Source organism: Tripterygium wilfordii, chromosome 20 (assembly GCF_013401445.1).
Source record: "Tripterygium wilfordii isolate XIE 37 chromosome 20, ASM1340144v1, whole genome shotgun sequence".
Classification (NCBI taxonomy): Eukaryota; Viridiplantae; Streptophyta; class Magnoliopsida; order Celastrales; family Celastraceae; genus Tripterygium; species Tripterygium wilfordii.
The window spans coordinates 3,719,972-3,743,464 of record NC_052251.1 but is presented as its reverse complement, the minus strand read 5'-3'; the positions used below and the strand labels follow the sequence as shown (position 1 = coordinate 3,743,464).

General features: G+C 38.4%; 3 protein-coding genes across 3 annotated transcripts; all 3 read left to right on the top strand.

The window, feature by feature from the left end:
* The first annotated feature begins 4,751 nt into the window (after positions 1–4,751).
* On the top strand, positions 4,752–7,908 carry LOC119986872. The gene is made up of 7 exons (XM_038831565.1): positions 4,752–5,780; positions 5,892–6,178; positions 6,327–6,453; positions 6,614–6,638; positions 6,777–6,915; positions 7,000–7,099; positions 7,189–7,908. The coding sequence occupies exons 1-7, from the start codon at positions 4,752–4,754 to the stop codon at positions 7,906–7,908; spliced, it is 2,427 nt and encodes an 808-aa protein (XP_038687493.1).
* A 9,501-nt stretch (positions 7,909–17,409) lies between these two features.
* On the top strand, positions 17,410–20,817 carry LOC119987549 (GMP synthase [glutamine-hydrolyzing]-like). The gene is made up of 6 exons (XM_038832485.1): positions 17,410–18,105; positions 18,685–18,935; positions 19,031–19,406; positions 19,543–19,674; positions 19,763–19,938; positions 20,344–20,817. The coding sequence occupies exons 1-6, from the start codon at positions 17,560–17,562 to the stop codon at positions 20,465–20,467; spliced, it is 1,605 nt and encodes a 534-aa protein (XP_038688413.1). The 5' UTR covers positions 17,410–17,559; the 3' UTR covers positions 20,468–20,817.
* A 168-nt stretch (positions 20,818–20,985) lies between these two features.
* On the top strand, positions 20,986–22,983 carry LOC119987550 (gibberellin 20-oxidase-like protein). Its single transcript, XM_038832486.1, has 2 exons — positions 20,986–21,820; positions 21,931–22,983. The coding sequence occupies exons 1-2, from the start codon at positions 21,465–21,467 to the stop codon at positions 22,529–22,531; spliced, it is 957 nt and encodes a 318-aa protein (XP_038688414.1). The 5' UTR covers positions 20,986–21,464; the 3' UTR covers positions 22,532–22,983.
* Positions 22,984–23,493: the final 510 nt, after the last annotated feature.

Sequence of the window (23,493 nt, the reverse complement as noted above, 5' to 3'; positions counted from 1 at the left end):
TTATAGAGATCTGACAATTCATGGATACTTTATTAGTATAATAAACAATAGAGCTTGGTTTGGAGGAGTATATTTGTAAAACCATAGCCAAATTTCATGAATTGACTTAAGTTTTTGTTCTTATAGCACTAAGGATGTAGATAGGTTTCGTTATTGCTTGGTAAGAGATTTGAGGATGGAAAAGAGAAATGCAGCCAACAACAAATTCAAAGAATTGATTGAACCATCTCATTTGAGTTTTTGACTCATTACGATTGACCATTAGATTATTACTTATAATAAATTGAATGTGATTGGAAAAAAAATTAGACATCCTCAAGGCTCAAACTCGGCTAAAATGGAGAGATCAATCACAATCGGATGGTGCACACAATATTTATTTATATTATATATATGGGGTTAGTTAGCACATAATATAATATACTTGGAAAGTAAACAACATAAAATAGATAACAGACCAATCAAGGACCGAATTTCAATTTCACTAAGAGCTTCCAACAAAGGTTTGGGATTGCCTCTAAAAATTTAAAAATGTGTGGGTTTCTCACATACAATTGTAATGAGATTCTCAACACTGAGAAGCTCTCTTTTTTATTAAAAAAAGAAAAGAAAGACTGAACAATTAGAATAAAAACAGGGTTTCAAGAACTTTTTGCACATGAGGTATCAATGCAACCCTAAAAAAAAAAGGTAATAAGTGCATAAAAAAAAAAGACCTAATTTATTTGAGATTCAGTTTAGATAATCCAATGCAGCATCTCTTGATTGGTGACCTCGCTGGGAGTTTGGTTGTCTGTTTCGTTTTCAACTACAACTTTAATACTTTTATCGTCAGGTCCTGCCAGTGCGAGCCTCGCACTGCATTTTCAATATTGTCGGTAAGTTGGATAATCAAATCTTGAGCATAATTCTGCAACTTTTAAGTGTCATTAATTAAGTAAATTCTTAGAAAAAAATGAATTGACCCAAAAAGAAAAAAAAAAACCCTTGAAAAGGCACATTGTAAAATGTCTTCATTCTCCTCCCATGGGGCAGGCATTGCAATTATGTTTGTTCTTTGTACAAAAGACCTGCATAATTCTCAATCAACTTTTTTCTATCTTAGTTCAGTTCATCATGATTATTAAGCTAAGAAAACAGTACTGGAGTTCTCATGAGAATACTGAAATTGCTTAATGCAATTTTAAATGGAAATGATATCCCAAAAATAAAAATTAATTGCTGATTGATTTAAAAACGCTTCATAAGTCAAATAATACATGTAGTTGGAAGCTTGCAACTCCAAATTAGAAGGCAACGGCCCCAAGAGCATTGAAGACAATATTTTTGCCTAAAGAGGCTACAGTAAGATGAATACCATGGAAGATGAGCTTACTGATGTGCCAAATATATACATACATTTGTGCATCCTTTACACATAAGTTCATCCCATTTTGAGTTGATTAGGAGTTGATATTGCCTAAGAAAGCTATATTTGCATATTGTAGGTGCCAAGGCAAGAAAGGGAGGAAAAGAGTGCAAAATGAAGATTCGGAGTCCAGAACTGATTTTCGATCGATCGGGGCCATTCCCTATCGATCGGACCTGCCAAAATACCCAAAAACTCGTGGAGGCAGATTGTATTTCCGATCGATCGGAAATATTCCCGATCGATTGGAGGTACTATTTACAACACGCGCAGTTTCGTGAAAAAGTTCTGAATTCACTTGTTTTTAAGTCAAAACGACCCCAACTTGTTTTGGAAACGACATAAGAGTTTGGGGAAGTATAAAAGGGCATAAAATAGGGTTTTGGAGGAGTTCTTGGAGCTGGGTTTCATTCTACCACCTTTGGAGAGCTTGGAGAAACCGTTGGAGCTTGGAGAAGAAGAGGGTCTATAAGGGAGTTTTCTCTCTCCTTTTCTATCCTAGTTTCTATGGTTGATTTTCTTTATTTAGTGATGTATTTTGCTTTCATGAGTGGCTAGATTTCTTTACTAGGGTCTTGATGTAACCAAACCTTGAAAATTCAATAAACTTTGTTTCCTTATTTCTTGATTTCTCTCTCTCTATTGATTGTCTATGGGTGTGATTAATGCTTTTGAATGTTTGACCATCATTCAATTGATTTGTTGCCTAGATTGAGACCGGAAGGAGATATCTAGGGTTTGCCTCAAGCCATAGATGACATAGGGTGCATGAACCATATGAATATAGGTTTGTGACTTATGCAATCGTTAAATGATTTTCACAGTTCTTAATGGGTTTTTGATATATTAATCCGATTGTTAGGAATAACAAGGATTTATATTGAAAATACGTTTGATGTATCTAGGAATAGAACATTGAATAGGTTGAAAAATCGATTGTCATTATAGAGAGATGAATTAGGGATTAAGGGACCAAGGGAATTGAATTGGATAGGTGAGGTGACGTTAAGTACCCTAGTGCTCTCCATCCTTGATTTCATACTTGTGTTTGATTTGTCTTTGTTCTTTTTAATTAGTTTAGTTAAAAATCAAAACAAACCATGAAACCTTTCCCCAATTTGCATAGTTGTTACTAGTTTGACATTGATCTCTATTGCCAACACATCCCTAGTGGAAACGATAATTTACTCACCTCTTTATTACTTGTGCGATTTGTGCGCTTGCAATTAAATCCGTATCACTTACCTCAATCTCCTTCCCCGGAATATACCAACGACAAGATTCTTCTGGAACCGCAGGAGCCAAAACTTGGAGTTCAACTATGAAGAATGATTTTCCCTGCCCAATGCCTATCAAGCTTTTACATTGTAAGAGAGGAAAGTACATAACCTAGGAAAGTGCACTTTTTTTTTTTTTTTTTACTTTTATATTGGTTATGGTCGTTTTATTCTGGCTGGGAAATAGGGAGGAGTGATGACTTATGCTAACCTCCTGATTTGATTACTTAAGGGGACTATTAGCAGCCAGGAATATAAATTTGGAGCCCATGTCACTTAAGAATTGGGTTGCCTGCATCCCTGCAGATAGTTGATTATTTCTGGGAACATGAAGAAAAAGGATGGAAAACAAATCCACCAACCGGACAAAGGTCCCAAGGTTGTTCCCATGGCAAAAATGCTCATTGTGCTATCTGGGTTTTTATTTATCTCGGTGTCGGTTTTCTCGGTGACACCAGCAACAATCTCTAGACGAATCAGACCTGCAACCCAAAAAAAATTGGATATGCACTACAAGAAAACAATTATTTTGCGACGGATTTTTTTCCTGTCGCAAAATATATGGTTTGCGACTGAAATTTCACATATTTCCGTCGCTAATTTTTGTAAAAATTTTAAGACATTTTGTGACGAAATTTGCCACGCACTTTTCCGTTGCAAATAAAATTCATTGCAAACGCCGTTGCAATTCATGGTGCGAATTCCCGCCAATATTTGCAACGGAATAGCGACAGAATTTAGCAACGGATATTGTGACGGAATCAAAATTCTGCCGCTAAATTCTATTTTCTGACACAACTTTAAGAAAATCTCATTTTTTCGATATAATTTAGTGATGGAATTATAATTCCGTCGCTAAATGTAGCGACGGAAGTATAATTCCGTCGCTAAATTCTATCTTCTAACACCACTTCCAGAAAATCCCGCTTTTTCTGTCACAAATTAGCAACGAAATTTATTGTCCGTCGCTAAATTTAGCGACGGAATCAATATTTCGTCATTAAATTCTATCTTCTGACACCACTTTCGGAAAATCAAGCTTTTTCTGTCATAAATTAGTAACGGAATTTATTTTCCATCACTAAATTTAGCGACGAAATATGGATTCCGTCGCTAAATTCTATCTTTTGACACACCTTTCAGAAAATCCCACTTTTTTTGCCATAAATTAGTAACGGAATATATTTTCCGTCGCTAAATTTAGCGACGGAATCCATATTTCGTCGCTAAATTCTATCCTTTGACACGATTTTCAAAAAAATCCTGCTTTTTCTCCCACAAATTAGTGACGGAAGCATATTCCGTCTCTAATTCAGTCGCTAAATTCTATCGAAATCCTTTAAAAATCTTCTTTTTCTGCACACCTTCACGACGGATTATAATTCCGTTGCAATTGCCGTCGCTAATACGTTATAAACAATTTTTTGTTTGTCGTTGCTACCTCATTTGCTCAAGAACTGTTTTTCCATTCTGATATTCTCTATCATCTTCCTTGCTTCTTTTTTCTCCTTTCATAATGGACGTGCCTAAGTCTCGTAGATGGATGTACAACAGAGTCGGACCCAATCGAGTGGGACCTAGCGATGAATTTTTTAGTGGGGTTGAGGAGTTCATTACTTATGTGTGTGGAAATAATCCATGATTTGTAGACACGGGAACAATAAGGTGTCCATGCGTGAGATGTAGATGCACAAAATTTCAGGAGTTGGATGATATAAGGGTGCACTTATATAGAAAAGGTTTTCAGCCTGGATATCATTACTGGACAGCTCATGGTGAAGAAATGCCTGAAATTCCCCCTATGGAGACTGTCGATGTGCAAGCAGATTATGAAAATTATTACCGGCAAGACAGTAATCGGGCTAATTTCAATCCGTACGAGCAGATGGTAAATGGATGCTGCTGGGCCTTCGGCTGGGGATGAGCTCTTACGAGGAGATGATAACAACCAACAATTTGTGCCGGAACCTCCTAATCCCGTTGCGCAAGCTTTCTTTGACATGTTGTCTGTTGCCCAAGCTCCACTATGAGACGGGTGTGAGTCACACTCAGAGTTGTCTGCTACGATGAGGTTATTAAGCATTAAAGCTGACTACAATATGCCCCAAGGTTGTTTCAATGACGTCGTTCATCTTATGAAAGAGACTATGCCAGAAGATAATAGGATGCCTGCGGACTTCTATCAAACCAAGAAGTCAATGTCTAAACTCGGACTTGGGTATCAACGAATCAATTGTTGTACGAGTGGTTGTATGATATACTATAAGGATGACGCGAATGAGAGGCAGTGTAAATTTTACGGGGCAGACGATTATAAACCTCGAAGAACTGAACGAGGAAATTTCAAGGATATTTCGGTTAAACGTATATGGTACCTGCCTCTGATTCCTAGGCCTCAGAGGCTTTATAGCTCAACAGTAACAGCAAAGGAGATGAGATGGCATTACGAGCATCGAAGCGAGTCCAATATCCTGTGTCATCCGTCAGATGGAGAAGCATGGAAACACTTTGATCGAACATATCGAGATTTTGCATCAGACCCGCGAAATATAAGATTAGGTTTATGCGCGGATGGTTTCACTCGTTTCGGACAATCTGGTAAGAATTATTCATGTTGGCCTATCATTTTGACTCCTTATAATTTACCTCCTGGGATGTGCATGAAAAGGGAGTTTATGTCCCTGACAGTAATCATTCTGGGTCCTCAAAATCTGAAGAGCAAGATCAATGTTTATATACAACCCCTGATAGATGAGCTCAATCAATTGTGGTGCGAAGGTGTGATAACTTACGATGTGTATACGAAAGAAAATTTTGTTATGCGAGCTGTACTGATGTGGACTATCAACGACTTTCCTGCCTATGGTATGCTGTGTGGATGGATGACACAGGGGAAGTTAGCATATCCTTGTTGCATGGAACGTTCAAAGGCTTTTACTTTGAAAAATGGTAGGAAAAATTCGTGGTTTGATTGTCACAGACAGTTTTTGGACATGACACATCCATTTAGGCGGAATAAAGATGCATTTTTTAAGAATCGAATTGAGAGATCAGAACCTCCTCCACGTTTGTCTGGGGAAGAAGTGTTGGCAAGAGTTTGAAACTTTCCAAAGATTACTGATACGGGCCTATTATCATTGCCGGGATATGGCCAAGAACATAATTGGACCAAGAAGAGCATCTTCTGGGATTTGCCTTATTGGCAGAACAATCAGATACGTTATAACCTTGATGTCAAGCATATTGAGAAAAAGGTCTTTGATAACGTTTTCAATACATGTATGGATGTTAAAGGAAAAACAAAAGATAATGCTAAGTCTCGATTGGACCTTCCGAATTGCTGTAAACATAAAGCTTTAGAGTTAGTGGAGAATTATAATGGTAAATCTCTCAAACCGAAAGCACAATTTTGTCTCAACATAGAGCAGAAAAAAGGCTATTTGTCATTGGGTCTCCAGTTTGAAGTTGCTAGACGGCTATTCCTCCAACCTAGGTAAGTGCATAGACATAAGAGAAGGAAAGTTGTTCGGGATGAAAAGTCACGACTACCATGTTTTCATGGAGCGGCTTCTTCCAATTGCGTTTCGGGCATTGCCAGAGCCCATTTGAGCTACCATTACTGAGCTGATTCACTTTTGTAGAGATATATGTTCAACTACACTGCGAGAGGATCAATTGATCATCATGGAGGCAAATATTCCTGTGATCCTTTGCAAATTGGAGCGTATATTTCCCCCATCTTTCTTTGATTCTATAGAACTTCTCCTGGTACATCTACCATTCGAAGTAAGGATGGGAGGGCCTGTACAATACAGATGGATATATCCTTTTGAAATGTATTTTTATTCATATTATTATGATATTTGTCATATTATTACGATTTGTTAATTGAAGAATTAATATTATGTCTGATTACTTTTTGTAATAGGTTCCTTCACTTCCTAAAGAAGAAGGTCAAAAATAAAGCTCGTGTGGAAGGATCTATTTGTGAAGCATATATAGTCGAAGAGACATCGACATTTGCTTCGTATTACTTTACCCTCGACGAACCAGAGTGCCTCGAAATGATGACGGTGGTACTTTCAAATCAGAATTCCCCAGAATTTCAATCTTCAATCAACCTGGTCGTCTTGTTGGTGAGGCTGGTAGTCGCTACCTCACTGATAGAGAATACGATGCAGCAACATTATACATGTTTCTGAATTGTGATATTGTCCAGCCTTTTATAAAGTAAGCTACTATAAATTTTGTTGGAATTATAAAGTGATCCTAATCTAAACCAATGATGTATGTGAATTGCTATATGTGTTGCAGTCTGTTTATAAGTTTTGTGCGAGCATCAGCACCTACATTAAATGACGACGAAGTCGACTATCAAATTGAGAAAGGTTTCGCATCATGGTTCAGACAGTACGTAAGTATCTGTCTATTTTAATAACTTGACACGATTTGATTTAATTGTACCAAAATATTGTCAATTAACTTGTCATTTTTATGTTTAAGGTTTATGACCCACAAAATAGGATTACCAATGAACTCATACGAGACGTGTCCAGAGGACCATTAAGGAGGGTTGAGATCTGGAATACATATTATGTCAATGGATACAAATTCGACACTGATGCAAGAAGTGAAGGCAAGTCAACAATCAACAACGGTGTATGCATGCCGGGGACCGATTTTGGCCAATCAGAATATGTCTACTACGGAATACTGAAAGAGATTGTCCATTTGGATTTTCTAGGACTACCGATTAAAAAAATTATTCTTTTTAATTGTGAGTGGTTCGACCCAACTGCTAATCGAGGTACACGAATCCATAAACAGTATGGGCTTGTAGATGTGAAACATAGAGGGAGGTACAAGAAGTTCGATCCATTTATAATTGTACAACAAGCAAAGCAAGTATACTTTGCTCTTTATCCGGAAGGGATACGTGATCGACAAGATTGGTGGGTCGTGATTAAGACGAAAGCAAGGCACACAATTACTGCACAATTAAAGCAAATGGATGATGCCTTCCAAGACGATGAAGTACCAGTTGAGACAGTTAGAGTAGTTATTGATCAAATAGAGTCTCTCGTCGATAATGAAGCTGAACCTGATGAAGTGGACAAAGATTTTACAAGGCAAATAATTGAGGAAGAGACTGCTGATGGCGATGAAGAAGAAGAAATGGAACTTGATGATTATGAGACAGAGGAAGAGACCGAAGATGATTAACAATGTGTGTATTTATTTTATAATTTCTATGAAAACATTATGATAATATGTAGTTATTACTACTAATGAATTATTGTAGTTCCATATTATTTTTTAACGTGTACATGTGTGTGTATATATATTATAAGAAAATATATAAATATATAAGATATTACATAATTAGACTTGTTTATTTTAATACCACATATATCAAAAAAATATACTTATATAGAATATATTTCAATTTGCGGTATTCTAAAAATTCAACTTTCATTTGTCCCACCACACTCCCTTCCAGAAACAAAACCCATTCCCTAATCCACACTCGACCCAAACTCCCTTCCACCACTCTCGTTTCATAGCTCACCAAAACACAACGCCGCCCACATCTCGACGGCCACTCGCCCACCCAACCACACGGTCACTTTCTCTACCTATTGCTAGGTCTCTCAGTCGCTCGCCCACACACTCTCGGTCATTCTCTCGTCACCAAAATAAGCTTGGTATCTCGATCACCCACACACTCTTTTTGGAAAGATAATGTTTTTTGGTTAATTGCTGCCATCGATTGTGGTAATCTTTGTTTTGGGTATAAATTTTTGGAAGCATACCTAATTGTGGCACCTTTGTTTTCTTTTTTGATGCCTAATTGTGGCACCGTTGTTCTGTTTTTTGCGAACTATTTGTGGCATATTTGTGCTGTTTTTTTGATACCCAATTGTCCTAGTGAAGCTTGTCCTTTTATATGCCAAGAATTGCTGCCTCTAGTTACAGTTTACCCAATTCTCATCATGTATCATATTTTGTCAATTTCGTCTTCCTTGCAGCCCCATAAATTGTCATCCTATATCATATATTTTTGATATCCTGTAGCATATATTGTCAATTAGAAATTATTAAGTGTTGGTTGAATTCAAGAATATTTTCACACAATTATGGCACCTTTGTTCTATTTTTTGATACCTACTTATTGTCTATAATATTTGTTGTTTGATGGTTACCGAATATTGCCATAAACTATTAGTCTAATGGATTGAGATTTTTTTTTTGATAAGCATGGATTGAGGTTAGTGAGTAAACAATATTGTTTTCCTATAACTGTTATTCATGCTTGTATGGTTTTCATTATGAAATATTGTTGTTCTTGGGCTGTGATCATTCTTAAATTATAGATGGCTAGTGATCAATCGACCCATCATGGTCGCACTACATCTGGTACACGTCGTGTCCATCACCGAGGTGGACTCAGCAAAGGGGGTGTCCCTCATACCATAGCCTCCTTGCCCTCCTCCGTGAATTCTCTTCAACCCAACATTCTGGCCTCTACAGATGACCGAGCAACATCGTTATGCTTTTTGCTTCTCCATGTCACAAGATTGCCTACTACGAATGTAAAGTAACCAGAAATAGAACGTCTATTATCAATGGTTCCAGCCCAATCAGCATCAGTATACCCTTCCACCTTCATGTGTCCATGCTTTCTGAAACACAATCCTTTTCCAGGACTCCCCTTGAGATAACTTAGGATGCGGTACACTGCTTCCATATGATCCTCGCTAGGTGCATGCATAAATTGACTTACCACGCTCACTGCGTAGGTAATATCAGGTCTTGTCAGTGACAAATAAATCAACCTTCCTACTACCCTTTGATATCTTTCTTTGTTGGTAGGAACTTGTTTTTCTTAAATTCCGAGATGATGATTCTGCATAATTGGAGTGTCTACTGGAGTGCATGCTTGCATACCGGTGTCTGATAAGAGGTCCATAACATATTTTCGTTGTGGTAAGCAAATTCCCTTCTTAGAACGTACAACCTCAATTCCCAAAAAATACTTGAGTCCTCCTAGATCTTTCATCTCGAATTCGGATGACAAGTACTTTTGTAATTTCTCAATTTCTTGTGCATCATCACTTGTGACAATCATATCATCAACATAAATGATAAATAAGGTTATTTTCTTACAATTTCGTTTGATGAATAATGTATGTTCTGAATTGTCTTACCAAAATCCACATTTCTTCATAGCTTGAGTAAACCTTCCAAACCATGCTCTGGGCGACTGTTTAAGACCATATAATGCCTTATGAAGTCTGCAAGCTTTTGCTTGAGAATTAGGAATCCCGTAACCAGGTGGAAATTCCATGTATACCTCCTCCTTTAACTCTCCATGTAGGAAGGCATTTTTTACATCAAATTGTTTCAAGGGCCAATCAAAGTTAGTAGCCAGAGATAACAAAAGTTGAACTGTATTCATCTTTGTAACTGGTGCAAAGGTTTCTTGGTAATATATGCCATAGGTTTGTGTGTAGCCCTTGGCTATAAGTCTAGCTTTATATCGATCCACTGACCCATCTGCCTTGTGTTTCACTATGAACACCCATTTACAACCAACTGGTCTCTTTTCGATGGGAAGAGTGACTATACTCCAAGTGCCATTCTTCATTAAAGCATCCATTTCAACCTTGATTGCTTCAATCCACTTTGGATCCTGCAGAGCTTTCTCCACCTTTGTTGGCACCTTAATTATGTCAATTTGATGAACTAAGGCACAGTAGGAAGGAGGTAACTGGTGAGTAAACACATAGTTTGTAATTGAATATTTCACATTTTCTTCCGGAGAATATCTGTTAGGCGGCTTACCACGATTCTGTCTAGGTGGTAATACATATGTGCTCTCTACTGAATCATAGGCACAACAAGTATCAGTGTTTGGAATACGTACCTCTTGGATATTAGCCGGATTAGGAGAATCCATTTGATGTGATACTGGAGGAGGAGTACTATGTGTTTCTTCAGCTGTACACGGCACTGTATCTATTGGTACTGCAGATGATGCATTCACGGGTTCACAAGCTCCAGTTATATTCACCTTGGGTTCACCAGATGCATCAATAGCTTGGTCAACATATTCCACTTGGTCAACAGATTCCATCCTCTCTTCAATACGGCATGCACATGCATGATCCCCATAATGAGTAGGTACGTCCAATACCATATTAAACTAAGAATAGTCTTCCACACTTTGAGACTCCCCTTGAGGACTATGATCAGGTCGGTCAGGAGAGAAAAATAAGGAATCCTCAGAAAAAGTAACATCCATTGAGACGTACATATGTTGTGTGGATGGATTATAACATTGATAACCTTTTTGTTGAGGACTAAACCCAAGAAAGATACACCGTACTGCACATGGATCCAATTTACTCCATTGATTCTTGGGCAAGTGCACATATGCAACACAATCAAATACACGAGGTTCTAACCGTAACGATGAATAGATAGACACATGATCCGCTAGTGTAGCCAACGGAGTCTGAAAGGCGAGAACACTAGATGGCATCCTATTCATAAGATAGACTGCCTTTGTGATGGCATATGTCCAGTATGTCTTGGGAGCCCTTGCGCCAATTAATAGAGCCCGTGTAGTTTCGAGGATATGCCGATTCCTCCTTTCAGCAATCCCATTTTGCTATGGGGTTTGAGGACACGTAGTCTCATGTAGAATCCCTTTGTCCTGAAGAAACTGAGTAAGATCATGGTTAATATATTCTCCACCATTATCGGAACGTAACCTTAACGGGAAGAGAATATTGATTCTGGACCATGTTATAGAATGCTCTAAATATTGATCTTACGTCACTCTTATTCTTATTTTTCATCATATACACCTAAGTCATTCGGGTGCAGTCATCGACAAACGTGATAAACCAGCGAATTCCAGACACAGTAGTTACAGGGGAAGGTCCCCACACATCCGAGTGAATCAACTCAAAAGGAACTACTCTTTCATTAGAACTGATAGGAAATTGAGTGCGATGGCTTTTTACCAACGTGCAAACGTTACATTCAAACGAAAAATCTGAAACATTCTGAAATAGCCTAGGAATTAATTTTCGTAAATACCCAAAAGATGTATGACCCAACCTTCTATGCCATAAATGAATCAAATTTATTTTGCCTTTGTCACTACTTTGAACTTGGCAGACACACCCTGAAACAATATCTTCCACATAGTACAACCCCCGCCGTTTAGTACCACGCCCAATGATCTCCTGAGTCCGGATATCCTGAAGGAGGCAAAACATTGGAAACATTAGCACAACGCAGTTTAATTGGGTGGTCACTTGTCCTACAGACAACAAGTTACTAGATAGTGCAGGGACAAGTAAACAATTTTGTAGTGAAAGATTGCGAGTAAGCTCTACAGAACCCGCTTCAGTGACCGGAATAACACTACCACTTGTTGTTATAATAGTATCTCGTGGAGGATGTATTTTGGATTGTAAGAGAGCTGGATCATACGTCATATGGTCTGTAGCCCTAGAGTCAATGATCCAACCTGTGTCACGATCTGTAGAAGTAGTTAAAGCAGCACCCATATTACCTGTATGATCATCATTTTCTTCTGGTGAAATCATGCTTAGAAGTGACAATTTGGAATTGATAGAATCAGTCTCGGGTTGGATCTTCGTTATAGGTGATGTGTGAGACTGGCCGGCTGCTATGGCTGCAACACCAGAGCTGTTAGTGGCAATTTTTGCTTGACTTGCTCGCTTGTTGCCTTTCCCTCGATTTTGTTTTCTTCGCTCTGGAAACCAATCTGGATACCCGTGGATTTCAAAGCAAGTCTCCTTGGTATTCCGAGTACCATTACAGTAGCTACATCTCAGTTTATCTTTTTCAACTTCATCAAAGTCACGTAGTGACCGTGAGTTATCTTTTAGTGTCAACTTGGTTACTATAGCCATGGGCAGACTGCCATCTTTGCCTCCTAACATAGTGATTTGACTTTGTGCGTCCCGTCTGATAGTATTGAAACACTCCTCTATTCCAGGGATTGGCTTCATCCGAAGGAGATCACTTCTGATGACATCAAAACCATCATCGAGTCCTGCAAGAAAATCATATACTCTGTCTTGTTGGATCTCTTCTTTACGAGTCTTTATGTCTGCGGCACAGACCATCTTATTGGGGCATCTTCGGTCGATTTCCTGCCATACACTTTTCAGTTCTGTAAAGTAAAGATTTACCTGACGGCCAGCTTGTTTTGTCCTTGTTGCTCTACAACGTAATTCATAATACTGAGATTCATCAGCACCATCATAGAACATCTGTGTGACACTATCCCCGATCTCCTTTGCTGTTGGTAGTTCAATGAACAAACCAAGGATGTGCTGTTCCATGGTCCTTAGCAACCAGCCCCGCACCAGAGCATCTTCTGTTAACCACTTTACGTAGTCAGGATCCTTCACATCCACTGGTTTAGTATGACCAGTGAGATACCCAAGCTTATTTTGTCCGGCTGCAAGTACCTACATCATCCTCGACCATATTTTGAAATTCGTATCACTTAATCTGAAGCCGAAAGGTCAAGCAGTCAAGTTATTAGTTTCATGGGACCCACTCGAGCTCCCCATGGTTCCACTAGAACCACTTGTTGCCGTGTGTGGAATTGTAAGTGGAAGTACTTCACTATGTTCTGTCATGTCTTTTGTCTCAAAACACTACAGGTTGCCGTGGGTTTAGGCTAGAATACACGAAGAAGAAGAAGTGGATGAGTAGGGTTAGAGAGAGGCTCCGATACCATGTTAATGTTTGGGTTAAAGTCTTATGTTATTCTCTCTCAAATGACGTAATATATATAATTACAATGAATCACCTATTAGTGAGATACCGGGTATCAATCACCTACTAATAAGGAAACCCAAAGATACTATGAATCATATACATTATAGTAGAATATTACATTGACTTACTTAACATAATAGAACACTAATAATTTCTAATGTAGATGACATTAAGGAATTTATCAAGCAAACAGATATTAATTGGAATAACATCTCAGAATTTATACAGAATAAAGACTGGATATAAGAGGCCAAAGAGATCAGAACCCCTACCTCGATAGTAGTGCAAACAATTCTATGCAGCTACCACGTCTATTGCGTCCTCTCGATCTCCTAAAATATATCGACACATAGCGGATTATCAAATTATTCAATCTACTAAACTGTCCAAATAAGCCCTTCGATAGTCAAATTATTTAACTGGTATGCGACCCATATAATATTGTCTAGTTAAACATGTTGGGCAACTGGTCAATTCTAACTCTAATGAATCTTTTGCAAATCTTGTAACCTGGACCAAATTTAACAAAATTGTTTGAAAATAGTAAAATAGGCTAAAAGCCAAGATAATCAAATCACTTAAGGTTTCAAATATCAATTCTTCAAAAATTTCACGTATAGGGTACTCGGTACACGCCACAACGAGTTTTTTTCCAATATAACACTCTGACACAAAGTATTTACCAATATAATACTCGGATGAAATTTTTTCTCAATATAACACTACACGCCATCCTGAATGACGTGTTTTTTTTGTAGTTTTTACATGATCACGCCATCAACTTTGGCGTGATCTATTTTTCAATGGTCACGCTATCCATGATGGCGTGACTAATGCATTCATACCAATAACGCCAATAGCAATGGCGTCATTATTATAGAAATGCTAATCACACCAGTATTCACTGTCATGATCAATAGAGGACTTCATCAACTCCGTCTTCGACACCACTCAACTCCGACTCCCTCTGCAAGGTAAGTCATTTACAAGTGATATGTGGCCCTAGATTTCTCTTCAAATGTGGTTGACAACTCAACAAATTCCAAGTGATATTTTCTTTTTTGTTCACTAGCTCATCCATGGATTAAGTAAGGATGGAGAAGCACTAGACACTTCTCATGATCTGAGAGGCTCTTGATGATCTCTTCACATATCTTTGCCCCAAAATATCTGCTATTGTTCTTCTAGTTCTTCACCGTACTCAAGCCCACCGTCCCCAGACTTCATAAATGAGATCTCTCCCATTCTTAGCGAGTGTGACCACAGAAACCCAGACCACGATTTGGAGCTCCCACAACACATATTGGAGAGCTTATTCGTGTGTGTTGGAAAGCTTCGAGAGGGTGAGGGTTTGGGTCATGTCGATATGCACCGTACAGATCCTGATTTCACATGGATTTTGAGCTCTTTCTCGTTATATTTGCGACACCTTTAGCCATGGCAATTGAGCTTTTTTGTCAGTGGGTCTTAGTGGTTGTACTTAGTGGGTTTGTTTCTCTCTAGTTTGTTGCTATTCTCTGGTTAATCTTAGTGGGTTTGCTTCAATTCATTGAAGATAATCAACGTCTGGCATTCTTTGAAGATATGCCAAGGATTTGTGAATCACATCATTTAGAACGACGTGATTATTCAAGATTTGTAATCAGGCCGCACTGAGTGGCGTCATTAACATTGTTAACTATTCACGCCATCAACGATGTCACGATTGGTGAAAAATATATCTCGTCAAAGTTGATGGCATGATCGCATAAAAATTACAAAAAACACGTCATTCAGGATGACGTGTAGTGCTATATAGGGAATAATTTTCATCCAGTGTTATATTGGTACACACTTTGTGTCAGAGTGTTTTATTGGAAAAAAAACTCTACCATAACTATACAACCTTTCAAGTGGGCTCCATTTCCTTAATTATTTAATTTAATAATTCTTTCAAACAAAATACAATTAAAATCAAAAGTGTATACCGATTCTAATATGGATTTGTCATCTGTCGACCATGGTTCACCAGAATCTATTTTCGGTTCGAGCTGCAATTTGTCAGAAAACATAGCCCAGGGTCCAGTGAGTCTAATTGTACCATCAAGGTATCGAACCGTCACCGAAGTCGGCCTGATCGGGCGGTTGAGGTCTGCGGTGGTCCGTGACTTTGTGAGACTTTTGAGGGAATTTTGGTGGTCGATAATGGCGATTGAAGGCCAGGGATTGATCAAGGCACCAAGGTGGTTCTTTTGGCACCAGCGAGAGATCCGTTAAAGGCCGAACGATGGGTTTGCGGTGAGGCGGTTGTGCGGCGCGAGAAGAGAGAAGAAGAATAGGAGAGGAGAGAGAAGAGAAATTAGGCTTTGTGTTTTTTTTTTTAACTGCACGAATCCTAAGTAGTCTTTTATATTAGCTTAAGTTAAACTTTTCTTCATTTTAATTTTTTTTACCCTAAAGTTTTCTCTTTTCCATTCTAACCCCATGTTCAAAAGAAATATTCAATTAGCCCCCTAAACAAAAGTTTGGGGTTTTACAGTTATCTTTATAACTTCCCCAGGAATTGTTGGAATCAGCTACCATGTGTGTATTTTATTGAAAAAAAAGAAAAAGAAAATTCCACTTGTGCATTTGGTAGTTTAAAAACGGTTTATTTGACTTTTTATATGCCATGTCATTACATTGACTGCCCCAAACCTAGCAAATATTGTCCGTGTTACAACTCAGTAGTATGAATAGCCTAACGTTTGAAATATTAGTAATTGAGTTGTAATATGGCCCGACCAAAATGTTACGTTTGAAACATTAGTGATTGAGTTGTAATATGACCCATTTGATGGTGGCCAAAAGTGACATTTAGGGATGGCAACGGGGCGGGGCGGGGGCGGATCATGGTCGCCCTGCCCCCGCCTTGCACCTCCAGGTGGTCCTCCGCGTCCCGCCTTGCATGTCGGGGAGACTTTTATGCCCCGTCCCCTCCCCGCCCTACCTTGCGGATTCCCACGCCCCGCCCCTATTCAACATCTTTGAAAATTACAAAATTAAATTGCACATCACAGGATTCGAACTTGAGACTTCTAGGTGGGAGAGTAATGAACTAACCAACAAATTAAATTATTATCTTTACATACCACCTATTATATTTTTAACACAATTAAATAATTTTAGTTTTACTTAATGGGTATTGATTTTAAATTTTATATTATACACATCTATAGTTTTAAATTGTTTAATTTTATACTTTATTTTATAAAATCTTAGGCTCTTAAGATTTTATTAACATTTACGAGTAGAGTGTCATATTATGGCTTTAGGGTTTAGTGCTTAGGTTTAGGGTTTAGGGTTTAGGGGTTTAGGGTCTTTAGGGTTTTGGGGTTTAGGGTTTAGGGCCTTTAGGGTTTTGGAGATTATGATTTAGGAGTATAGGGTCATTTTTAACTTAAGATTTAGGGTCCTATATTTTTATCAAGATCAATTCAATTGACTTAGGAATAAAGACTAGAGAGTCATATTTAACTTAGGGTTAAGGGTAAACTTTTATCAATATTTATTCAATCTAATTAAGAGTATGATAAAATTATGTTTAGGGACTTAGGGTTTAGGTGTTATTTGATTTTAATAATAATATCAAATTAAAATATATTTAGACAAACAAATATTTTTCTATATTATGTTATATATATATATATATATATATATGAATATCTATAGCGGGGCGGGGCGGGGCGGGGCGGGAGGAGTACCCACCCTTGCCTCGCCCCGCAGCGGGTTGAGATTTTTTGTCCCGTCCCCGCTTCTCACAAATCTCGGGTCGGAGAAAATCTGTACGGGGTGGGATGGGTCAGGTCGGATCAGGGAAGGTAGGGGACAAATTGCCATCCATAGTGACATTAACTCCCAAAGTTCCCATATGGGCTATGGCAAGGGCGGGACCTAAGAAATTCTCGTGAAGCGTTAGGTCCTCACACTTCCCGCCAAAGCCTAAAACCCTAATCTCCTTTATCTCTTAAACCCCACTTCGTAGCCGCTAAAGCAGGCCAGACGGCTCTACCTCCATCCACCATGGATCCTAAAGCAGTCAAATCGGGCCTGGTTCTCATCCTGGACTTCGGGTCTCAATACACTCACCTAATCACCCGTCGAATCCGTTCGCTCTCCGTCTTCTCCCTCTGCATCTCCGGCACATCCCCTCTCTCCGCCATCACCTCCCTCAACCCTCGCGTTGTCATACTTTCTGGCGGGCCCCACTCCGTCCACACTCCCGACTCCCCTGCGTTCCCTGCTGGTTTCATAGAGTGGGCCCTGGAAAACAGGGTACACGTCCTTGGCATCTGTTATGGACTGCAGCTCATTGTGCAGAGGCTTGGGGGATTGGTTAGGGTTGGGGACAAGCAAGAGTATGGGAGAATGGAGATTGAGGTCGAGGGAAATTCGGGGATTTATGGGAATAAGAGGATTGGGGATAGGCAGGTGGTTTGGATGAGTCACGGGGATGAGGCTGTGCGGCTACCTGAGGGGTTTGAAGTGGTTGGCAGGAGCCAGCAGGGTGTCGTGGCAGCTGTGGAAAATCGGGAGAAGAGGTTTTATGGGCTGCAGTATCACCCGGAGGTAAGTAGTAAAGTTTGCATTTAATTCTTATCATGTGCTTCATTCTGTAGGGTTCAAATGGATTCTTGTTTTATTCTTATCATGTGCTTCTTGTCATATTTGTTCAGGAGATAGCAGATTGTTTATCTTGTTCACTTTGAATAAGTTGCATAACTTGTGTCCAGTGTACTTTTTTGAAATCAATTTTAGTATTTTACCAATGGGATGAGCTTTATCCCATATGTGCTACTATTAGGTACTAAAATTTGATTCAATCAAACAAATTTTGCTCAATTATTATATTTATCCACCTTATGTGCATTGGATGTATAAATATGTGTAGGAATACCATTCCCTTTTCTGGGTTTAGGGTTAGGGACCATTTTTGATCTTATGAAGTTATCCTCCCTGTAATTTTCTGGGTTGCACTTTCTTGGTGCTTTAATAAAATTATTTTTCATTCAAAAAAAAAAAGGAATACCATTCCCTTTTGCTTTTGTGATAAAACTTGTTTGTATGGATGTACTTCAGTGCAAGGCTTGAATTTTTCTGGCGCATATCTTTCTTTCATAACCATTGTGATGATTGAATCGCTTGTAGGTTACTCATTCACCAGAAGGGATGGATACCCTTCAGTATTTTCTCTTCGACGTCTGTAGGGTTGCTGCTGGGTGGAAGATGGAAAATATTTCAGATGAAGAGATTAAAGTAATCAGGGATACTGTGGGGGATGAAGAGCATGTTATATGTGCTTTATCAGGGGGTGTGGATTCTACAGTTGCCGCTACTCTTGTTCATAAGGCAATTGGGGATAGGCTTCATTGTGTTTTTGTTGACAATGGTCTATTACGGTACGAATGCTGGCTCTTTTTTTTTTCCTTGTACTATCAAATTGATTATTGACGTTTTAATCATTGGAAGTTCCCAATGGCTTTGTTTCTTCAAGGTATAAAGAGAGAGAACGTGTAATGGAAACCTTTGAAAGGGATTTGCATCTACCTGTTACATGTATTGATGCCTCAGAGCAGTTTCTTAGTAAGCTGAAAGGTGTAGTAGATCCTGAAATCAAAAGGAAGATAATTGGAAAGGAGTTTATTGGCATCTTTGATGCTTTTGCCCATGATTTGGAGCAGAAGCTAGGGAAGAAACCACTTTACTTAGTCCAAGGGACCTTGTACCCAGATGTTATTGAATCTTGTCCGCCGCCTGGATCTGGAAGAAACCACTCCCACACCATCAAGAGCCATCACAATGTTGGAGGTCTTCCCAAAGATATGAAATTGAAGCTAATTGAGCCACTTAAACTTCTATTTAAGGATGAGGTTATGTATTTGACTATCCATTTTATATAGATTTTCTTCCTGTCTTTTGTTGATTTGTTTACAATAGTGCTTTGAAAATATTTTCGTTGCTCTCCATTCAAAACTTTTTTATTCAGTTGTTCTTTTATTTATTTAGGTTCGTCATCTGGGGAGGATTTTGAATGTTCCAGAGGCATTTCTGAAGCGCCACCCATTTCCTGGCCCAGGCCTTGCAGTTAGAGTCTTGGGTGATATCACTGAAGGCAATGCCTTGGATGTCCTCCGTGAGGTATGTTTGTATATGTCTGAACTTTAGTTTGAAGCATCTGCGCTCCTTTTCCACATATTAATGTGTAACTTTGCTTTTGTTTTTCCAGGTTGATGAGATTTTCATACAGGCAATCAAAGATGATGGGCTTTATGATTCAATTTGGCAAGCTTTTGCTGTTTTTTTGCCTGTAAAATCAGTTGGAGTACAAGGTGATCAAAGGACTCATTCCCATGTTGTTGCTCTCAGAGCTGTCACCAGTCAAGATGGGATGACTGCCGATTGGTATGTATGCATTTTCTAATAATATTGCATATAAGCTATAGTGTCTGTTGTATTATCTTCTTTACGTCTTATTTCAATTTCAAATATGCAGTTGCAGTCTTGCTGTCCAATTAGAATATGATTCATTTTTGGCCTTACATTTTGTTCCTGTGGAAGCAAATCTTGCCTTTGCAAAACTTAAAGGATTGTTACATATGGAGCACCCATTTTCTCTGGTGTATAAGTTATAATGATGCATAAAAGTTGTTTTACACTTGGGAGAAAATCATGCCATGCTTGTTTTTTATTGTTGTACTATCGCATAGCTTTAAATACCAAAAACAATTATAGGATTATTCCTGTTGCTGTTTTATTTGTGCAGTTGCAATTTTTTGAGACCCTTTTTGGTTTTTGTGATTGTTGCAGGTACTATTTTGAATCCAAGTTCCTCTGTGATGTATCTCGAAAAATATGCAATAATGTTCGGGGTGTAAACCGAGTTGTTATGGATATTACATCGAAGCCTCCATCAACAATTGAGTGGGAATGATTCTGTGTCAGATGCTTTCAGCTTCATGAAATGTGAGTAACAGACTTAATGGTTGTGTAGATTCGAGGTTACATATGCATTGGTTGTTGCCTTACATTTGCTTCAAAATTTAGCATAGTTGGCAAGGAGAATGATGAAGCAGGATATCTCCCCCTTCCCCTCCTCCGCCCCCCTTTTATCTTATGTAAAATATGATTCTTGCTCAGGCATATTTTTGTGGGAGGGATATATCCTAAAAGTTTGTAGGCAGTAGTTTTGGATTAGTTATTATAAGTTTTATGGTAGTTATCAGTTATTATGAAGTGTTTCTTGGAACAAAGCCTTATCATTTATTTACTTACATGCTTGAAGTTGGTATCTAATTATTTTTGGTTTCTCGTGCATGTGAAAAGGATGAAGATTGTAATATTTTTTTCGTTGATGTGATTGGCCCTAACCACATAATTCTGAATGCTTATATTGTAACTTGTATCCTCCCAGCCTTTGTTTCTATGGATGCCTTTTGCTGGTTTCCCAAAATTGATTTAAGTTTCTAGATCTTTGTGGTTACGATTCAGTGGCGACTTTATCGTCATCGTAATTGCAATTTTTCATTTCTTATTCGATCCTTATCCTCTATTACTATTAGTGGTAGTGGCAGCCATATTTGCAAACAGTAAAGATGGGGATGAGGTGATTATTGTCTGTGGTCTCCACCATCATGGTGATTATGGCATATTTAGTTATCGATTTGGATAGTCACAACGCACCTCCATCTTGACAACTCCTTACAACTAACCCATCAGTATCACATAGGCCATTGTGTGCCAAAAGTACCTATTATTGGAATACTTAGTGCTGGATGATGATTAAAAGCCAGAAAGGTCCTTTAAATCTCAATTATGGTAGAATTTGGTGGAATTGATTGAAATTATGGAGCTTTATACTTCTATATGTAGCCTGTCTCTATTCCTATACTTCCAACCTAGTTGAAGAGAAGCTGCGTTCATATAAAATAATGTCGGAATTACAGGCTTCGGTCATGCTTCCTGTGTTAGATTTTTCTGTACCAGTTTGTCCCTCCATTCTCGCTTCCCTTGTACAGGCTTGTCAAGAATGGGGCTTCTTTTATGTCACTAGTCATGGCATCTCTAAAGATTTGTTCAGCAAAGTTTGTTCTCTATCAAGGCACATCTTCAGCCTTCCTCAAGATTCCAAACTCAGGATAGGTCCATTCTCGCGGCTTAGAACCTACACTCCCCCTTTCATAGCCTCCCCTTATTTTGAAAGTCTACGAGTGTCTGGACCAGATTTCTTTGCTTCTTCAAAGAGTTCTGCTGATGAACTTTTCTGTCAAGAGAATTCTGAATTTAGGTAAATTTTGTTATTTCTCTCTTTTTGCACGTAGTCCCTCTGTCTGTATGATAATTGTTTGTTTACATGCACATTTATCATATTTATATCAATTTTTTTCGGCCTCTTAGTGAGATTATGCAAGAGTACGGAAACAAGATGTCAGAATTATCAACGAGAATCATAGATGTTATATTGATGAGTTTCGGAGATGATTACACAGATAAGTTCTATGATTCAGAATTTGGCCACTGTCACGGGTATCTGAGGTTGGTAAATTATTCACCTCCAAAGAATGTTGAAGAAAAGGAGGTTGAAGGACTTGGAATGCACACTGATATGAGTTGTATAACAATAGTATACCAGGATGGGATAGGTGGGCTGCAAATGAGATCTAAGGAAGGGGAATGGACAGACATCTGCCCTTGTGAGGATGCTCTCATAGTTAACATCGGAGATCTCATGCAGGCTTGGAGCAACGGAAAATTAAGATCATCAGAACACCGGGTTGTTTTGAAGCAGTCTATGAACCGTCTCTCTCTGGCTTTCTTTTGGTGCTTTGAGAATGAGAAGGTCATTGTTGCTCCGGATGAAATCGTTGGAGAGGGTATTCCTAGAATTTACAAGCCATTTGTTTGCCTGGATTATATGAAGTTTAGAGAGAGTAATGAAGAAGGGAAGTTTGATATTATTGGTTACACAGTAAAAGATTTTGCAGGCCTGAAACTTTGAAGTGTTGCAATCATGCTAGTTTTTGAACTGTTTATGATCCTGTCTTATGGGAATTGTGATGGTGGTTTTCCTCCCTCCAAGTAACTGTAGCAGTAGTTTGGAGGTTGTTGGACATCTAGGTTTGCACCATGAGAACTATTTTAGCATTCATGGGTTTCATGCTCTTGTGAATTATGTGAATGTTCTGGCTTCTAAGAGTGCATGGTAAGAGAAGATGGGAGGAACTCTTTGAGTTGAGATGTGGTAGGGTATGACTTTTGTTGAGATGTGGTAGGGTATGATTTTTTCTTTCTGCCTTTTGATATTGGAAAAAGATATCTTCTTGTGTGTATTTGGATTCTGTGTTTCCCTAGTGATAATACAGTTGAGCTTCAACTTTTATATTGAAAAAGACCTTTGTATATTCTTGTGTGGAGGAAGCCCATTGTTTTCTTTGTTTATTTTGCCTTGTTTTCTTGTCTCTACTCCATTACTTTGGCTAGGGAGCTCTGTTCATTAATGGATACCCTGCCTCTTTAGAAGCATCTACAAATTTGAAATTGTGTTAATAAAACAAATCACTTTCTTCTTATTGCTTTGATATGCATTTTTCTTTTTATAAAGAGCCTAAAAAGACGAGTATGTGACATATTGGTAGAATTATAGGGATGTAACCTAAAAATACAGGCTCAATCCCTGAAATTAGAATCACCAATTCTTGCTCGATTTGCATGTGTTAAGTACGCGGCTGACAGTCAATTCAATTAGTAACAATGATTCATACCATCAGACATTGATTGATCAAAGAGAGATTCAACAGCTAAAAAAATATAGTCAAACTACTTGTCTTTTCATAATTTTTTTTTTTTGTCTTTTTATAGTTGGATTCCCTACATTCCCTTGAGTGGACCCTCATTCTGCTGCTTGTGGCTCCTAAATCTTTGTAATTTATCAGGACAGAAAACGAATATACGGAGTTACAC